Source organism: Ochotona curzoniae, unplaced genomic scaffold (assembly GCF_017591425.1).
Source record: "Ochotona curzoniae isolate NIBS_2020 unplaced genomic scaffold, NIBS_Ocur_1.0 contig_908, whole genome shotgun sequence".
NCBI lineage: Eukaryota > Metazoa > Chordata > Mammalia > Lagomorpha > Ochotonidae > Ochotona > Ochotona curzoniae.
This window is the reverse complement of record NW_024466607.1, coordinates 16,283,643-16,303,889: the sequence shown is the minus strand read 5'-3', so window position 1 is coordinate 16,303,889 and position 20,247 is coordinate 16,283,643. Positions and strand designations below refer to the sequence as shown.

The 20,247-nt window shown below is 53.9% G+C and overlaps 1 protein-coding gene across 3 annotated transcripts in view; it reads left to right on the top strand.

The window, feature by feature from the left end:
- Positions 1–20,247, top strand: part of CACNA2D2 (calcium voltage-gated channel auxiliary subunit alpha2delta 2) — a 126,639-nt gene that overhangs the window by 9,191 nt on the left and 97,201 nt on the right. For all 3 annotated transcript variants that reach the window (XM_040994532.1, XM_040994533.1, XM_040994534.1), the window contains exon 2: positions 16,467–16,548. In XM_040994532.1, the coding sequence (XP_040850466.1) occupies positions 16,467–16,548 (82 nt within the window). The remainder of the gene's footprint in view (positions 1–16,466; positions 16,549–20,247) is intronic.

The following is a 20,247-nucleotide window of genomic DNA, read 5'->3' as shown; positions in this document are numbered from 1 at the left end:
GCCACCAGCTCTAACAAACAACACAACAGTGCACTCCAGCCCTGCCCCCAGCTTCATTCATCTGAAAGGACAGGCCTCCGTGCCCAGGGCCTGCCCACAGGGACATTTCTCCTGGGTTTACTGAGCCCCTAGGAGTCTCCTCTCTGTCCCCAGGGTTGCAGCAGTCTCCCATGGAGGGTTGGCTGTGACTTTGTACCCTGGAAGTCTGCTGTGTGCAGAGCCTAGTTCTTTAGCTTGGCATTTGAGGGCCTGCCTGGGCTGGATCTGGTTTCTGCCCACCAACCCTGAAAATATCCAAGGCTGAGCCCCCTGCAGATCCTAGAACGACCTCTGACATTCCCACCTCTAGGCTCACATCCCTCGACCAGGGTCATCTGCCCAGTCTGAGTCCTGGGCAAGGAGGCTTCCACACTGGTACCTTCATCTAGTTCCCTATCCCTCTACAGGCTGCTCCTAAAACCCTGACACCCCTCCCTCTGCCCCGCCCCAGGATTCCAAGCCAGTTCACAGGGGTCCTGCAGGTGCAAGCGTTCAGCTGTCCAGGGAATGTGTTTGGCTGTCTGGAGAAGGAGCTTGCTTCTGCACACACCTTGATGACCCCAGTGTGATATAGTTTTCATTCATGCTTAGACCCTTTGTCCCCTGACAGAGTGTTGAGGGATGGGTGTGACCAGGTCTTCACTTGCAATATGACTATCTGTCCTTAACTGATTCTCCTAATGTCAACAAAATGGCTGCCACAGCTCCAGGCATCATGTGCAGACCCAAACATGAGAGATGGAAGTGATGTTTCCTCCAGGGTTTTCTTTTCTTTTCTTTTCTTTTTTTTTAAGACTTGTTTTATTTTTATTGGAAAGTCAGATATACAGAGAGGAAGAGAGACAGAAGATCTTCCATCCGTTGATTCACTCCCCAAACAACTAGGAGTCAGGATCCTCTTCCAGGTCTTCCACATAGGCGCAGGGTCCCAAGGCCTTGGGCCATCCTTGACTGCTTTCCCAGGCCACATGCAGGGAGTTAGATGGGAAGTGGGGATGCTGGGACACGAGGCAGTGCACATATGGGGTCCCAGCACATGCAAGGCAAGGACCCTGGCCACTAGGTTACCACGCCAGGCCCTTCTTCTGGGTTTTTCATAAGAGGAGAAGAAACCTTCCCCCAGGAGCCCTCAAATGACTTGCCCTCCCACTTTATTGGCTAACTCTAGGTCACATGTACATTGTAAGCTGATCACTGGCAGTCAAAATGGTGTATTGTGATTGGCTCAGGCTAATCAGAATTTACCCTTAAGCTGACAATGGGGTCACCTTGGAGCTGGAAGGGGAGACTATGCAGACTGGGTTTCTTAGCAAGAAGGCAGGGGTAAAAGAGGACCTTGGGGCAGTGTCTGCTGCAGAGCTGGACAAGAGATCTGATCGTGGTGGGCTTGTGGCTGAGAGGGTGGGGAGAGGGAGGGGAGTGTGCCCCAGGAACATTTGTCAGGAATGTAGTTGCTTTAGCCACAGCATCAGTCTATGAGTGGATGGTGTATTTCATACACATGCTGCTCCAAAAAGAGCAGTCCTTCTTTAGAATGTCTATTTTTAAATTTTTATTTTGGGAAGCAAAGAGACTAGACAGGGATTCTCCATCTACTGGTTCACTTCCTTAATGCCCACAATGAACTGTGACTGAAGCCAAGGGCCAGGATCTCAATCCAGGTCTCTCATGTGGATGCCAGGGACACAGAAAGAGCCATCCCCTTTCTGGGTGAGCATCAGTAGGCAGCTGGAACAGGACCAGAGCCAGGACTCAATCCCAGGCAGTTTGGTATGGGATGTGGACATCCCAAGCAGTGTCTTAACCACTAGGCTAAACACCAGCTGAGAGGTCTGTGTGTTTTGATCCGTTTTCATAAGCCAAAAAGCATGAGGCTCAGCAAAGCTAAGTGGGACTGAAGTCACACAGATGGTGCTCAGATCCCAGTACCTGGTCACTGTCTCATAGAGTGCTTCTGTAACTCACCTCTGGGCAACCTGGCTGCAGGATGCCTGGGGTGTCCTTGTGCCAGGGCTGCCATCTGGCTTCCTGGGACCAGGGCCTGGAGCACCCTGTCTCTTTTCCAGAGGAATAGCATGTCCGTTGCCTGAGGGCTGGGTGTGGGTCTGTGGGAACTGTGGGACTCATTGGTCCGGTTGAACAACTCTGTGTCCAAGTAGGGAACCTGAGGTCCAGAGAGGGGTGCTTCTCATTACTCAAGACACAGCCTGGACCCAGAGCAGGGAAGGAGCAGTCACCCATGTGCTATGTCAGCTGGGTTTGATCAGGTGGGATGCCTGAAGAAGGAAACTCAGGCCACTCCCCTGTCTCCTGCAGACAAACAAGTGTGGGGCTGGTCATGTTGACAGAGGGGTTTGCTTGCCCTTTTTGCTGTTGCTGCAGAGTAACACACTGGCCTGACCCTCAAGGGCCACCACTATGGAAGTAGCATGGCCAACTTGGCTGGGTGCTACCCATAAGACTTGGTTCTCATCTGAGTGGAGGGAGGTAGTGACGTGGGGGACACTTGTGTTAACTCCCTGCAGTGAGACTACCACACTTGTGTGCTAACACACACAAGGCCTATGAACCCACACAGCTGTGTCCTCACCACCTGCACCCTGACCCTTCCTGTTACTCTCTGGGCTCTGATCCCTGCAAAGGCAATGTCCAGGGATGGCCAGTCAAGGACACAGTAAGCCCCGAGCCTGTGCTACTCCTAGTTTGGGGTACCCCTGCAGCTGTTATTCTCCACCTGCCCCAAAGGAACAAATGCTCTCTGGAGCTATGCAAGGGGTGGGAAGGAGCTAAACCAGGGTAGACCTGCTCTGTTCTGCCTCTTCTTTTTAAGAAGATTTACTGGGCCCGGTGCAGTGGCGCAGTGGTTAAGGTCCTCGCCTTGCATACCCAGGATCCCATATGGGCGTCGGTTCTATCCCGGCAGCCCCGCTTCCTATCCAGCTCCCTGCCTGTGGCCCAGGAAAGCAGTCGAGGACGGCCCAAAGCTTTGGGACCCTGCACCCGCGTGGGAGACCCGGAAGAGTCTCCTGGCTTCGGATCGGCATTGAATCGGCCGTTGTGCCCACTTGGGGAGTGAATCATCGGACGGAAGATCTTCCTCTCTGTCTCTCCTCTCTGTATATCTGCCTTTCCAATAAAAAAAAAATAAAAATAAACCTTTAAAAAAAAAAGAAGATTTACTTATTTTTATTGGAAAGGCAGAGTCACAGAGAGAAGGAGAGACAGAGGGAGAGATTTTTCATCTACTGGTTCATTCCCCAAAATGGCCACAATGGCCAGATTTGGGCCTTTATGAAACCAGGAGCTTCTTCCATGTCTCCCACATGTGTGCACGGTCCTCGGGACCGAGGCCACTGCTTTCTCAGGATGTTAATAGGAAGCTGGGTCAGAAGTGGAACAACTAGGATCTGAACCAGTGCCCATATGGAATGCTGATGCCATAGGCTGAGGATTAGTGTGCTATAGCACCATGCTGGCTTCCTTCTTTGTTGTTGTTGTTGTTGTTTTCAAAGTGATCCAGAAAGTGATTTTTTAAAAGTTTGTTTCGTTGAAGTTTATTTTTCTATATTTGAAAGGCAGAGTGAATGAAGAGAGAGAGATCGAGAGATCCCATGCACTGATTTACTCCCATAATGCCCTCAGTAGCCTGGGCTGGACCAGGCTGAAGCCAAGAGTTCTATCTTGGTCTCCTGCACAGGTGTCAGGGACCCACATACTAGAACCATCATCTACTGTCTCCCAGGGTGCTCAGTAACATGAGTCTGGATTCACAGCAGGCAGGGCATCCCAAGTGGCAGTTTAGCCTCTTGAAGCCCCAGGCCTACCCCCAGATCTGCTTCTAGGCTTCTTCCCAATTGCCTGCTTGGGGCTGGTGCCACTGTTGCCTGTGTCACGTAGAATAGAGGGATAGAGCAGTCTAGACCATTGCTCCATCTCTCTGCTCCTTCTCTTGTGTTCCATCCCTGCACCCTTGGGCTGGGCAGGACATTATCTAGACAGGGAGATGGGAAGAGGGAGGCACATATCTAATTACTTAAGCCTAATGGGTGCCGATGGAGGCCCTGGAGACCTCAGTGGCTGATGCGCTGGGGTCTGTGGTCCTCCCTTTTGCCCTGCCCTCCCAGCCTCCTCCCACCTAACCCAGCCCTTGTCCAGCTCATTGTGGGAGCCTGAGCAAGCCTCAGTGCCCACATCATTCCTGACTGCTCTGGAGTGGCAGAGCCTTCTGCATAACCACCCATGCTCCCTGTTCTCTCCCCTGCCTCCTGGCATAGCTGTCTTCTCACCTGTAAGCTGGCATGGGTGGAGAGCACAGCCCAGAAGGCTTTTCTGGTAGGCTTCAGGTGCCCCTCGGAAGAGACCACTTCCTCAGGACAGAGTACCCTCTGGGGCAGCAGCTGTCTTTGGAGTACAAGTGCACAGTGAGTGCTTCCAGGTGCCCACAGTCCCAGGCTGGTAGTGATTGGGGTTCCTGGCTCCTGGCTTCAGCCTGGTCTAGCCCTGGTTGTCGTGGGCATCTGGGAAGTGAACCAGCAGGTAAAAGACTTCTGTGTCTGTTTCTCGCTCCTTTTCAAGTAGATGGAAATAAACAAACATTACAAATGGAGAGAACTATGACTGTAGAGAGTAGCAGGATACATGTGGAACCACACCTCTGCCTTTTTGGGGCACTAAGGTCCAGGGATGGAGAGCTGGTACTGCTTCAGTGCTGCCTGTGAGGAGCCAGTGCCTGTGTATGATCCCAGGTCCAGCCTGACTCAGGCATGTCCTTCACTCAGCTGCTCTAGTTGGCTTCCAAGGGGTGAATGGACAAAATATCATATTCCAGCCACTACCATGCCCAGTCAGGGTGGTACAGGGCCTAGCAAGCTGCCCTCCTCTGAGGTTTAGTCATGTATGGTATGCACAGCACAGGGGAAGGGGGAGGAGGCCCAGACTTGCCTTGCAGGGTGATTCTGCCCCAGTTCCAGAAGCTCCCATCCGACCTTTCCGCTCTCTTAATGGCTGTGCTCCCAGAGACTGCTTTCTGTCAGGGCTGTGCCTGCTGGCACCCAGGGTGCCTTGGGTGCCCAGAGCTTTGAATTGGTGCTCTGCCTGCCTGGCACCCCAAGCCCCAGGTTCCATAGTGCAGAGTGGCTGGGGTAGAGGTGCGGGGAGCACTCCCAGAGGCCATTAAGTGGAGTGATTTACATGGTTCCTGAGCCAGCGCCGGGGGAAATATATTTCACAGGTGATTTCCAGGCTGGTGGTGTATGTAGGAGGCCATTACTCTCAGATGAAGAAGGGTGGAGACTTCCTGGAGCTGCAGCACCCGGAGCTGTAGGCTTTGTTGCCTCAGTGCTAATGCCTGCTGCACGCTAGACAGCCTGGGCTGGGGCTGGCTGGGGCAGGGAGGGAGCACAGGGGAAGGTGAAGCTGTTGTGGGAAATATAGCCCTGTGTGCTACTGCATTTTAATCAGCTGTGCCTCAGTTCCCTCATCTTTAAAATGGGCCCATTTCCTGCGCACACTGGTCAGTAGGATGGAGTATCCCGTTATTGACCCCATGTGTGCCAGATCCTGTTTGAAGAAAAGGGGTTCTAAGGATATGTCTGTGACAAAAAGCACCAGAGAAGTGGTGAGGGGTTCTAAGGATATGTCTGTGACAAAAAGCACCAGGAGGAATGGTGAGGGCTTTGCCCTTGTGGGTACCTCTGGGGGAGGCAGTAGCAGGAAGGCCTTCTTGGGGCATGGAGTTGCCCCTTGCTGGGAGGGGGGTTGATAATGTCCCAAACCTCTAATGTTGGTTAGGTCCTCAGTACTGTCTACTTTCCCCAGGGCCATGATCACAGGGTCCAGAGCCCAGGGCACAGTGTTGGGGTGCTTGGGCCAGAAGGCTGTGCCCCAGAGTTAGCATCTGAAGGATGAACAAATGAAATCAGTGCTTGAGAGACTGCACACTTCTAGCTAGTCTGTTCTGTTTCCCTCGTCCTACTGGCAAGGAACAGTTTCCCGGAGAGCACTCATGCTTATTCAGCCTAGGGCTCCCCAAGCCCTGCCAAGTAGAGCTCTTGGAGAATGGGGATTGCAGGGCAAACACCCAGAGCTGTTGGGCAGCTGGTCTGAGCCTTGCTTGTCTGAGAGATAGAGAAACCACCTGATATACTGTCCTTCTCATGAAATGCACTTGACATGTGGGCTAGGCTGGGAATCCCAGGTCAAATGTCTATACAGAAGTCCCCTAGGGGAGTAACTTGGATGTGGGCTGCCCTTGGGTGTGAGGCAGGGCAGTGGAACAGCTCTATAGCCTTGACTATATAGGCTGTGCCCAGTGAAATACTGGTTCTGCCCGAGACTCCATCCTGGCACATTCTCTTTGGGCATATTCTTTTCTCCACTACAACCTGCTGTCGCTTCATTCTCTCAGCACACTGGAGCATCTGCCGTGTGCCAGGTGCTGGCATGAGCTAGGCTGATAGTAGTCAAAGACTGACGACATGCTGTATTGGAAGGTAGCAAGTGCTGTGGAAAAGGGAACAGGGTGAGTTAATAAGAGGCTGTAGTTCATCTGGGTGGGGTAAGGGTAGGCATTACTGAAGAAGTGTAAGAATAAAAGCCTGAAAGCAGAGGCAGCCAGAGCTGAGGAAAAGTGTCTTGAGCTAAATCCCTGAGGTAACATGTGGCCAAAACAGAGGAAGATGAAGAGAGAGAGATGAAGAAGAGGGGGCCAGGTCAGTAGGGCCAGTGGGATCAGCATGAGACTTTGGTTGATATGTGAATAGGCTAGGAGCTGTAAGAGGGTGTGAGCAGAGTGGTAAGACATGTTAGTGGTTTGGGAATGAGAGGGAGAAAGGGATTCCATGTGAACCTCTAGGTATTTGGCTTAGCAGCTAGAAGAATGGAGTTGCTACCTGCTGAGCTGTTGGGAAGAGCAGATCCAGGGAACCATCAGGGTTGGCCCTGCTGGGTTCAAGATGCTGACCAGATACCATCACAGAACCCTCTGCCCAGGTTGGTGCCTAGCACATAGCAGAGCACCCCACCCTATGAACCCAGTTTACCACCCCTGCTTGCAGCTGCCCTCCTCATGTCCCTACGGCCTGGAGCTCAGCACCCTCGGGGAGGTACTTGGTGTGTGCTGCAGGCTCGGGGTTCTGCTGGCCTGGGCATGGGGGCCATGTGCTTTGGGCCCAGCATCAGCCTGTGAGTGTGTGTGCAGAACTCATTACAAAAGCTCACAAATACAGTTCTCTCTCGATTGTCCTCCGACCCTGCCGTGCCATCCTCACTCCCCAGAGCCCCAGGTCAGGTCATCCCCCTGGCTGGGCATCTCTTTCCCCACTGCCCAGACTTGTGAAACCCTTTTATGGAGCTTATCAGGCTCCCTCCATCAGCAAGGTCAAATGCCACCTGCTCTGCTTGATTCCCAAGCTCCCAAAGGCCAGCCTGTGTGTGTCTTGCTCATACCACTGCCCCAAAGGTAACTCAGTAAGCAGCCAGGTGACTGACTGGACTGCACACGGCGGGTGTGAGACTCAGCAATGAGCCGTGCTAATTTAAATCCCCGAGACAGCACAGGCTACCTAGGCCAGAAGGAGATGGACTGCTGGGCTAGTGCTGGAAGTCCCTTCCTCACTGCAGCTTGGTGCCCTCTCACTTGCCAAGGGACTTGGCGTTGCTGCAGGATTCCCCGCAGAGCACACTGAATACCAGGCCTGTGGTGCAGTGCGTGTCAGGGGCTGAGCCCCCGCATCCAATTTACATGCGGCTTGCCAAGCTCTGGGAAGCCAGGCACCAGCAAGAGCAGATCCCAGAGGAAGTAGGTGTTCCTGTCCAGCCGGTCCAGACTGCGTGGTGGTGATGAGGGGGGATTTGGGGCCCAGGATCTTATACCTCCCAACCAGCCTGGATCTGTGGTGGGACCTGAGGAAGGACTTCCCCATTGCCCAGCCCTGGTTTGCTTGGCCTGGCAGTAGAATCCCTTTCCAACGCTGCAAAAGGTCATAAGCAAGTGGAGGTCCACATGCTATTCCCCAAGTTTGGGCCAGGATTAGGAAGGTTCTATGGCCCTTGGGACCAGGGATATGGGGTCAGAGTCCCCTGGGCTCAAGTACAAACTGGCCAGATGATCTTAGACAAGCTGTTCCATCCACCCAGGTCTCAGAGTTCTCATCCGTGGAATGGGTGTGGATTGGCACACAAGTGGCCAAGGGTATTGTGTGGTGTCAGCACACACTAGTTACCCTGTTTTTGGAGCTTTATTCCCTACTTCATTTGGAGGCCCTTTCCTAGCACTGCTCCCCAGCTCCTCTCCCACTATGGTCCCTTGGGGGAAAATATCTATCCCCAGCTATTTCCAGAAGACTGTTCTTTGCCTGGCGCCACGCTAAGCTCTGCAAGGATGCTTGTGGTGGGACCAGGCTGTAGCCGCAGCCTAAGGTATGTTTGGTAAAGAATGATGAATACTCTGGGTTTGAGAAGGAGCTGGGGGGCTTCCAGGTAGGCTTCCTCATGGAGGTGCCTAGGCCAGATAAAGGAGGGACAAGACCAAGGAACAGGCACTCACTTGGCCTCCACTGTGTACCTGTCCAACTTCAGGTGGCCTGAGTGCTCTCATGAGGTCTCTGCTCTGAGCAAACCAAAGGTCCCTGAGAGGGTCTGTGTCCTCCTCAAGGCAGGCACCCATGTCGAGGACATGCACAGAGGACAGCTATTTGTGGCTCAGCAAGGATTTGACTCATGCTGGGGGAAGGGGAGGATGGTGGGAGGGGAGATGGGGACATGTGAATCACAGAATCTGACCAGAGAGATTGGTGGCACAGAGATAGTCTGTCCTGCTGCTTCTGGTCAGGCTACAGATCCTGATGTCAAGTAGGAACAGGAAGCCAGAGCTCCTGGGTTCCTTCTTCCTCACCTGCTGACCAGTACAGGTGCTTCAGCTTGCCTGGGCCCTGTGACACTGGGCTTGGGTATAGCTCCCTCCTCTGCCTCCTGAGAGCTACCTGGGTAAGCTTGAGTTGGGCCTAGGCAGAGTGCGCCTCTCTATCACTCGTGATCACCTGTGGATAGGAGGAGTGATGTCCCAGCCCCTAGAATGCTCACCTGGTATTGGCAGCTGTGGCAGGTGACTCCTGGTTTGGAGGCACAAAGGACAGCAGAGATCTGTCCTGGTGCCTCAAGCCAGGATCCTAGCTTGAGGCAGGCCTCAGCTGCTTCATGAGTTCCACTCACTGTGGGAAATTCACATGCTGTGACATTGGTGCTAGCATCTGTGTGACACGCCAGTCCAGACTACCAGAAGGGCAGGAGGTTTCACCTTAGACTAGAAAAGGCTGTCCCACCGCTGTGCAGTGAGCTGTTGATCACCATCACCTGTGTGGCTGCCTAGCTCTGTGCAGTGAGGATGGGGTAGGGGAAAAGGGGTCTCAACACAGTTCCCAGAAAACAAAAGCTCCTGGGAGCTACAGAGGCCTGGGGTCCTGAATAGGGACCTTCAGAACAGCCTCGGGTTTGTGATGATGATTGCATGGAGCCATGCTTGCAGTCTGCTTTGAGAATATGCTGACTATATCGAGGGACACCTCACCAGGTGCACAGTGGGCACCAAGGAGGGTTTAGTGGGACAGCTGAAGGGTGGCTGGTCTTGCTGCCAGAGCAATTTGGAAGCAATTTGAGTAGCTGAGTTTATGACTGCAGAAGGGAAAGTGAGGCACAAGCAGGGGATGGGTAAGCCTGCACAATCCCCCACCCCAGCCCTGGCCCCAAGACCTAGAATTCAGTATGGAAGATGTTGTGGGGCATGAGGGGGAGATAGGGTGTTAGAGGGTGGAGGACAGCCCGTGTCTGGATCACTCCTCTGCACTTTTTCCTTGCTTCCTGGAGGAAGTGTCTGCTCCAGCGCCAGCACTTCTAGGAGAGCCATGAATTATGCAGGGAAGCCACAGGCCTGGGCGGCCCTTCATAAACGAGCCTTAATAATTCATACGGAGAGGAGCTGGGGGAGGGAGGCCTCCTAGGCCAGCGCAGGGCGGCCACCACCGTGTTTCTAGTCCTCCGCAGGCTCCCTTGTGGGTTTGTGGGCTTCCGCTGCCCACCCTTAGCGGCCTGCTCCAGCATCCACACACAGCCTGGGACAGAATGGCCAGTAGGTCAGCTAGACTCTGGGGAGGTAGATCTGCTCAGCACCAGGTCTGTTTTCCAGACTGGAGAGCTGGGGCCTTGTCCCACAGGGATAGTAGACCAGGATGGTGCAAGCAATGAACAGCAGAAAGGGAATCTGCGTGGATAGGCACTCAGACAGGGACCTCAGATGGGAACTTGGATCCAGGAGCTTCTTGGGCTCTCCCACTCCCAGGCTCCAAGCCCCTCCTTCCCTCTACATGAGCTCCCGTCCATACTATTGGTGTAAACACTGGGCTGGACCTGGTGCCCTAATTAAAGCCAGGTGCCCGTTCACTGTGAGTCTTGGGGGAAGGGGAGAGGCTGCCTCCCAGCCAAGCACCAATTAGAAGGAAAAGTTCTTTCTCAGCAAAGAAAGGGAAGGGACAGCCCTGTCATTAATAACCTCATTAAGGAGCAGTATTTGGGCAGGGTCCCAAGACACACGTAGTCAAGGCTGGAGGACTCGGACTAATTCAGGCTTCAATACGGCAGCAGCTCCTCTCCGCCACTCCTCTGTCTCTCCTCTGGGTCTCCCAGGCTGCCAGTGATGAGTGCAATCTCCCACCTCCCTGTATACTATGTGCATGGCATGTGAGCCGAGTGGGTGGGGTAGAGACCTGGCTCCTAGAAGCCCCAGCATTGCTCACCCTGCAGGTGCCTTTAACTGAACCCCAGGTGGGGTTGAAGACCTGAGGCCTCTGGGGCCTGAGTCTGACTCTCCCGACTGGGGAGTGGGATTCCACCATGAAATGGCCAAGTGAGTGTGCCCCCTTCCCTCTCTGGCCTGTTTCCCCTCCAAGGTTTAGGTCATGGGAGGCCAGTGCCACTTGGCCCGGTTTGTCCTCTGGTGAGTCAAGGACATTGGCTAGACCATATCCCTTGGCTAACCCTTGATCCTCAAGTCAGAGCAGGAGGCTCCTCTCCCCGCCCAGGCCCAAAGCACTGAGGAGTCTTTTCCCCAAAATAGAGAAGCAAGAGGATGCTGTGATGGAGGAAGCCTGGGGCAGGGGAGAGAGGGTGGCAGCCCGTGAGGAGTACCCAGAGGCAGGCCCCACAAATAAGGAACTACAGGTGTGAGGAGGGCACCTGGCCCTGTGCAGGTGTGGGGGTCTGCATGGCCGCCTCTCTTTCCTAGGGCTGTGGACCCCACTGACTACCTCTTAAGTCCTTGGAGAGTAGATATGGTTGGTGAACTTTAGCTCTAACTTTTAAATGAGATGGCACAACTGATGCCCAAGGGTGCACGTCTGCTCCATGGTCTTGGAAGAGCCAGAACTGGATCTAGACACTCAGTCAAGACACAGTGGGATGTTAATCCAAGTGGTCAAGGAGGACTCCCTAGGGGAGGTGGCTCTGGAGAGGCCGTAACCCTGGAGTATGGCCTTCAGCTTACTGCTTTAGTTCCTGCCTCAGCAGGGATTGCAGCTGCTGGGGAGTGCTAAGCCTCCCTTTTGAGGGCAGCACACTCCCACAGCTGCTCGCCTGCCCATTCGGGCAGGGTCAGCCTGACACAGACGCCCTCCAGCCCTGCCCTGGACTCCCTAGGTTTCTTTTCTGTCTGTCACTCTTGCCCCACCCCTCCTCCTGCTGTCTCCCTTTCTTTCCTTTTCAAATGGCATTGAAGGCACAGAGGTGGGAGGTGGCAGGCCAGCTGAAATATAATCAGAATAATTAAATACCACTTTATTTAAAATTGTTACCTCCCCCAGAGCTGGGAGAATAATTGGCCAACCTATCTTGTAGGAAGCAGGAGATCCACAGCTTCTGCCGTTGCTGTATTTGGTTCACTGTGCCCTTGGCAGAGGGTGGTCCTTGTGATGCCTGTTCTCTCACACCCCTTGCCTGCCCCAGCCAGTGTCCACCTGTTGCATTCTCCCACCTTCAGGACCCACTCCTATACCCCCATACAGGCCAAGAGCACTGAGGAGTCTCCTCCTCAGTGGATGCCCTGCCAAGCATAGAAACAGCTGTAGAGTGTTATCTGCACATCAGCTTAGGGGTTGTCCAGAAAGGCTGCCTGGCAGAGGCAATAGACTTTGAAGGCAGAAAATGTGGCCGAGTGACAGAAAGACTAGCGGAGGGTGCCCAGGGGTCTGACCCTTCACTCCCTGAAGTCCTTGACCCCTGGAACAAACTTCCCTGCCCTCGCTTTTTCCCCTCCGCTGGGTCCAGCCGCCCATACCACTCCATGCCCTTTGAGGGTGAACCGCAGTGTCACCTGTCTCTGGTTTTTTGATTTGTTTAATTATAGATGAGTTTTCTGCATAATTTATTCCAAAAGCCTGGATTATACTGTACAATTAAATCACATTCTGATCAACAACTTCACATATAAAATTAACAACTGGCAACAGTTTAATCTATGCTGCCGCATCTGCACACGGCCCCTTTCCTTTCTCTCCTCTGTCCCTCCTCTCTGCAGAAGCCTTTGCAGCTGGCCTCAGAGCTGGGGTCTCCCCAGACTTCTCACTGTCTACATGGATGAATTTGCTCCCTTACCTTAGTAGTGAACCCTTTCTCTCTCCTTACCACTCCTTGGTTCTGCCATGGACCCCAGAGACCAGAGCCTGGTGTCCCACAACCTCTGCCTGCCCAGCCTTGCCTGCAGCCACTCCTTCTGCCCACTTTCCTCCCAGACATTTACTGAAGATTTCCTTGAGCATGCAGGGGAGCCCAGATCTTGGGGCAGGGGAATATTTTGGATGGTCTTCTACCCTCAGGGATCTGCTAAGTTGTGGGCAGTGAATATGAGCAGGAAGCAACTTAGCCATTTGTCATGAACTCCATTCACAGATGGGAAAGCCAAGCTCACTCAGGAGCAGAACAGGCAGCCTCTCCTATGAGGCTTCAGTGTCCTGGCAGGAAAGGGTCATGGTCCTACTGGAATCAGGAACACAGGTCTGGCTTCTGTCTTAAGTGTGTGACTCTGAGCCTGTCCTTTCCAGGGGCGTCAGTTTTCTCATCTGTGAAGTGGAGCTGCTTAGGTGGAGGCACATTGGAGGAGGTAGTTCATTCCCAGCTTCTCATGCCCCTGATGTATGCCTGTCTCCTAATCTCTCCTCACTTTCGTGCTAATTTGGCACATAGACTCACTTAGAATAACCAATGGCTCCTCGATGACAGGCATGGAAAATCACAAGGCTATGGACATCTAGCAGGTGGACCTCCCTGATGGGAATATAGTACTGTCCAGCCAGAGAAATGCTAGCAGAACCAAGCACCTGGGCCCAGGCTGATGGGAAGATCTTCACGGTATGATCAGTTGTGCTTTGACTCCAGTGTACCTCATCCTTCTGCAGCCCCCATGCTATTCTGCTGGAGTGAAGGTGACTGTCCTGGCCAGAGTTGGGCTTGGCTTGGAGAGTGGCTGCATTCCTTCAGGTGCCTTGTCAGCTCCTGACTCCTCTGTGCCCGTGTGTCAGCCCTTGAGCTGGCAATGGGACACTGACCAAACCCCAGAACCCACAAAGTCACATCCCTGTGACACTGAAAAGAATGATCCATCATCATGTTCTCTTTAACTCTGGAGCACACATATCACCTTCCTAATTGGTTTGATTTAGGTGAATTATCAGAGTAACTTGCTTTCCCTGTCATATGCCGATGGGCAGTGCAGCTGGGACTTAAGGGCTACTGTCAGGTACAGGCTACCAGGCTACCAGAGCCACCCTGAGGCTCCGAGACTATGAATGTGTCCCACCGTGTCACAGTGGGCCAGTCCCCACAGCCCCTGGCAGAGGGGCTGCTTATCCTGGGGCAGGAATGGGAAGATTGTGTGTGCATGCATGTGTGGTGCAGAGAGATGAGGAGAGAAAATAATACATCTTGAGAAAGAATTGGAGTTTGCCCTGGGATTTGGTTCTTCTAAAAATGATTTTGGTGTTGCAGTGGGCTTTTTAGAGGAAACGATGTTTGTAATAAAGTGTTATCTGAGGAAAATAAGGATTTGGCATCCATGTTTGTCGTCCCAATTAATTTTCTTTTACTTATCTGTGAAATCCTGGAAACAGAGACCTATAGACCAGAAAATAATCCAAGCCCGGAGCAGCATTGGTAGCATGATGGTAACATCTGCAATTTGCTCTCTGGGCAGGAGGCAGGCAGTTTCCAGCACATTCTGTGGTGTGAATGTCCCTGCAATGATGGATCCCAACTGTAAGGTAAAGGGGGAAGGGCAGCGCTTGTGACTGTGGCACCCTTCTGGATCAAGTCCCATGTTTGCCACCTCCTGGGTGGTGACTTTAAGCAAGCCCCTTGTGCCTCAGTTTCCTTATTTGTGAGCTGTGAATGATCCTGTGCGCTGCTTTGTGAGGACTGATGTGACAGGGCAAGTGGCACTATACCTTTCACTTGATTTGGGAAAGATTATGGTTGGAATTTTTGTGCCCTAGACCAGTGAACGGCTGAGTCAGGGTCAGGGCCAGAGCAAAGCTAATGGCTCCCTTTGGAGATCAGCTCCTCGACCCTGCCCATTTGTCTGCCACCTGTCTGCCTGCCTGAACACAGAACTGTGTGGGAGCCCATCCCAGCATTAAATCCCAGGGCTTTGTCTCAAGAACACAAAGAGCCACCTGCCACATTGTCCACTTGTAGCCAGGGCCAAGAGATCAGTGCCTGGTGGCCAGGGGCCAAAGAGCCGATTCTCTTCTGCATTTTGCCCTCTGTAGGCTGCTGCTACAGCCTGATTGCCTGTTAGAACCTAACCGGCAGGATGGTCCCCACGTGGACTCAGGGTTGGGTTTTCCCCCTATGGTGGGGAACGGAGGTGGAAATCAGGCAGTGGCTCAGCCAGCAACAAGCCAAAGCTAATACCTCTTTCTTTTGATGTTGATTCTTTTTTCCATCATGGTCCTGACATTCAGCTTGGCAAATTGCAATTAGTGATCTGCCCGCCTCCTGCTCCAAGTTCCCATGCCAACCGACCGGGGCACGCACAGTGGCATTGGCCCAGCCACCACCCCTCTTCCAGCAACAGGCCTGAGGAGGGGTTGGGGGTAGGGAACTGGGGAAGACGCTTGATTCTTGGGTCACAGGGATCCAGAAGAGGGTTCTGGCCCCAAATGGCACTGGGGGAAGTGGCAGGCCCAAGGAAGGGCATCAGGGCCAGCAATGATCTCCTCAGAGATCCCTGGGCTCCAGGGACAGGCAGCACCTACCCCTATCATGCTGTGTTATTGGGATTGATTAACAAATTGTTCGAAGCCTTGTGGTGATTGTCCTGTGGATCTTCCTGGAAGGGACATGGTCTGTATGCCAGAACAAGTCAAGTGGGAAGGGCAAGACCAAGTCCTTTGCAGACACGGGAAGCTGGGGGCCTGCTCCTAATGGAGTGCACTGTTGGAGGGAGCAGCATGTCCCTCTGGCAACCTCTGGCAAGGGCTTCTCTTAGCTGGTCCTGTTGGAAGGGTTTGGGCCTGGGCAGGGCCTCTTCCCAGATTCGTTCCTATTTCTGGGATGTGGGACTAAAGATTTACGGTTGCATGACCACCTGTCCATCCTGTCCACTCACCAAGATTCCTTAGCAGTGCGCATGTCTTGCCTCTTCCCATGTGTTCCTGTGGCACCCTCAGGGGTAGCCCACCTCACCCCCACACTGTAGAAGAGGCAACCGAGGCAAAGGTGCGCTGCACCAGTCCCAGGGTGGCATTGGTCTCCGAGAGGGAGACTGCTCGGGCTTTTGGCTCAGGTGAAGGATCCATGGAAGTTATTAGGCTCCCAGAAAGGGGCAGAAGGGCCTGCCCTGGACCCTTGTGTGGGTGGCACATGTGGGAGAACCAACACTCAGCCTTAGCCAGGCATCGTCTTCCAGCGTATGGGTCAGTGGTGCCATCTCAGCTGCAGGCTCTCCATGGTCCATCATACAACAATGTGATTCTGGTAGCTGCGCTCACTAGCCCCTCCCTGGTCTTGGGGACAGGAAACTCCAACAGACTTCACCTGGCTCCATCCTAAGCCCTTCTCCCTGGTATCCAGAAGTCCCGTGTGTCTGGGACAGCTGTTGTTCACGAGCACATCTCTTTCCCTGCAGTCCTCTCAGGGCTGTTGAGTTCCCAGAGTGTGTCGACAATGACCTCTGCTCTCCTCGGCTGCCTGCAGAGCATGAGAAGCCAGGAAGCCCCGAAGTTGTGGGAGTGGGGTTCAAAGGGGAGTTGCAGGTGCATTCTAGCTCCCAGTCTCTGGTTCTCAACTAGTGAAAACTGGGCTGTGAGGGTATGGCTGCCCAGATTCCCCCAGGGTGGTAGAGCGGCAGGGGCTACTCCTGACTCAGCTGTCCTCTTTGCACACAGGATGCAGCACTGGGCCCGGCGCCTGGAGCAGGAGATTGAAGGCGTGATGCGCATTTTCGGAGGTGTCCAGCAGCTCCGTGAGGTAAATGATGGGGAGGATTTGGGTGGCTGAGGTGTTGGTGGGGGATAAGTCAGTAGGAAATAGCTGGGAAAGCAGTGGCACCCTGCTCCATCTCAAGTCTGTATCCACTCTTCCCGGGAATGAATATGGTCCCTGGTGCCTGCTCTGTTACTCTGCCGGCACCGAGCCCTCCTTTCACTATCCATCTTGTGCCCTCCTTTCACTATCCATCTTGTGGGCCAGTTTGGAGGCTGTTTGGCTGCACCACACACTCATGACTGTGGAGCAGCGAGCTATCCCTCTGATAGGATGTGGGCATCTCAGGGTTTGGTGGTGAGCTCTGTGCTGAAGCTAAAGCCAATGGTGCGAGCCCAGGCCCTGGAGTAGCTGGTGGACACAGGATGCTCAGACGCTGAAGGGACTGCCCCCTAAAGAAGAGGATGGCCAAGCCAGATCCTCCGCACCCCCACCGGGGTAGCAGCACTGAAGGCATGTGGCAGGCACAAGAGGAGTAGGAAGCCTGTGTGCGCCGTGGCGGGATGAGGGTGCAAGGTGCGGGAGGGGTGATTGATTGGGCGCCAGCAACCACATTCATCCTGGGAGATTATGTTAATGTTTGAAATAGTGATGTGAAGAGCAGGCCATCCGTCTCCCCCAGAAGGCTGTGAAATGTGCTGCTGTCAGGCCGCGGGCTCCGCAGCCGGTGCTCTTTATGTGGAAATGCAGGCGCCTGGAGAATGGAGCTCCTAGATATTGCAAGTGGGGTTGCTGGGGGCTGGGAGGTCTTTGGGGATCTTGCTGCAAGAGACTTGGGCCAGGAGGTGCTGCCCAGAACTGAACAGAGGCATGAATGGGACTCTTCTTGCTGATACCTGGCCCAGGGACAGTAGAGGAAATGGAATTCCTATTGGAGCTCAGCTGTGAGTCCAAATGCAGCGTTCTGTAATTGCCTGTCCCCCTGATATCTTGTCCTTCTTCTTGGTTAGGGTCAGGGTGAGATGTGACATCTGTGGAGCAGGGGAGTGTCCCTCATTCTTTCCCATGCTTGGCTTCTTGCAGGTACCCAGAAAAATGGAAGTAGGGGTGAGTGTGTTTAGGTCAGACCTCTGACACTGCGTGGAGCTGGTTGGGGATATCTACCAGGGAGGGCAAGGCAGGGAAGGGGGTCTGGGTCTGGAAGTCTGAACTGCCAGTCCTCCTGCACATCCTCCCACTGCACTGTGCCTGGCACGCAAGGACCCCTCCGTTTCCCAGTCTGTGAGGCTTGAACTGCATTAGCCCCCGTCCCACTCTTCCTGTGAACTCTCCATGACTCAGCTGCACTTGGAAGCCAGCAGAGCTTTCCATAGCACGCACTGTAGGAAGAGCTGTTCTGGAACAGGAGTCAATTTAGGCTCAGGAATAGCACTCAGCACTAACCAGGCTCTAAGCAGGCACTGCCAAGTGCAGCCGCGTAGGTGAGTGCAGGAAGGATAGCTCCTGCAGTGTGCAGCATGCGCCTTTCCCACTGGCCTCGCAGGACATGCCAGATGCCCAAAGGAAGGGGGTATTCATGTACCCTGAGTACAGACCCCTCCCTGCGTTGGGTCCTGAGCTGGTGGACGTTTATGTTACACTGCAGGGCGACACAGACTATGAAAATTGGTAAGTGAGAAAGTGATGCACATACATTGGACCTTGGGCCTGGGGCTCTGCTCTGTATGGGTCTTTGTTCTTCCTGGGTGGTGAAATTATGGGATGGAATGTTAGCCCAGAACTTCCACCATGTGTCCCTGACTGAAATTGGGAGCCTCTTGGGTGCTTGTTTTTTTACCTATGGCCTGCCTGGGAAGTGTGTCGTTAATGAGTAGGTGAGGATGATGATGGCCAGACTGGTGCAGACCCGCCCCCTTTTCTAGAAATCAAATTTGAGTTTCCCTCAAAGATTATTGTCACTCTCAGGATGTGTCCCTTCTCTTCCTATAGGACTTGAGTGATGCTGGACACTGAAGGTACTGGCCTCACAGCATGTGTTGGGCTAGGTTCTGACTCCTGCAGCAGGGCACTGCCTCTCTCTAGCTATGCCTCCCTTCTTGGGTAGACATGGGGAGCTGAGCAATGGGGAACTTGGCAGCTGTTGGCAGGCAGTGGGGAAGTGCTGACCTGGTGTCCTGCTCCTGCTGGCAGCCCCCTGCGTGCTGACTGCCAGCTCTCTGTCCTGCCCCAGTTTTTTTCTCACCTGCTTCCTCAGTCTCTTCCTTCCTGCTGACAGCTCTGGGGCTGCTTCTTGGCCCAGGACACTCTGGAGAAGTGGGGAGCTGGCGCAGAGTTCCAGGGGAAGAGGGCAAGCCCATGGGAGCAGGAGGGAGCCAACAGGGTTTGGCTCCTTGCCCAGGCACAATTCACCTGCAACCCTGACCAAGCTACCACTGTCCTCCTTCCAAGCCACATGACAAGCCCATGTGCCCAGCCCAGGCCTGGCTCTAACAGGTCAGGAGGATGCTTGGGGCAGAGCCTGACCCAGTGGCAGGTGCTGTCCTGGACCTGGGCTTCAGCTCCACCAGGCTAACAGCCTTGGCCCCTGAGGAAGTTACTCCTCCTTAGACTCCCACAGCCGATTCCAAGCATCCCCCATTCACCCACAGCTGGGCGGTCCTAGCATCTGAGCTCTCTTGGCCTTCTCTCCATCCATGCCCGCCCTCCCTGCCTGCCCCACCCCCAGGAGCTCAGAGCAATGAGGGCTGGCAGCTGCACAAGTGCAGAAACTGCAGACAGTGGCATTTGGGAGCGTTTTCCTTGCCTTGGCATTTTCCTCCTCCCGACCTTACCACAACCCCATAGGCTTGGCTGGGGGTTGACTATGGCCTGTTTGCAGATTGGAGACTGTGACATGCCTCAGCAGGAGGTGTGTGCTAGCTGGGAAGACCCCCCCCACCCCCATACCTTTCCTCATTTAACCTAGAACCAGCACACAACAGGACTCCTGCTAAGCCCAGTGTCATTTGTCATTCCTATTCCCATTTTGGCAAGTCTGCTGAGCCACACCCTCCTGGGTAGCCTAACCTGGCCCACTCTTGTCCTGAACAGGCCACAAAAGTGTGACCCTCTGCTGTAGTCTGTCCCCTCCAGAGTCCTTGGGGATTGATCAGCATCTCCAGAACCCTTTCTACCTTCTCCCATCAGCACCATATTGTCCCCATCCTGGGGGAGAGCACAGAGCATATGCTTGGGCTCTGAGCTCATTTGCATAACGAGGCTGATCGGGATGAATAATTCATCAGGTCCCTGGGGGTGCTTGGGAGAGGATGTGGAGACAGGCAGGTCTTCCTTCTCTGGAGCCCAGGTCACTCTGGAAGATATATACAGGAACCTTTCTGCTGGGCTGGCTAGAGTACAAGGAGCACTGGCAGGAAGGCAAAACAGGAGGGATTCTGGTCAGACATGAGGAGGAATGAGACCTGGGGTTCATTCCAAATCTGAGTCTTACCATGTTCCTATCATTAAATGGGGAAATCCAGGCTCTGGCCAACTGCCTCCACCAGCCGATCCCATCCAGGGATCCCAGGCAGGCCATCCCTGAATTCTGGTATGTTGGGGGAGGTGTTGAGTCAGAGGAACTGCCTGGCTATTGAGCCTGCATCTATAGAGAAGCAGACTCCAGAACTGGGATCTCCATCCCCCAGTCTCCTGTTCTCTGCCCTGTATTACCCCTCCAGAGCCTTGGTTCAGATGCATGGTGTC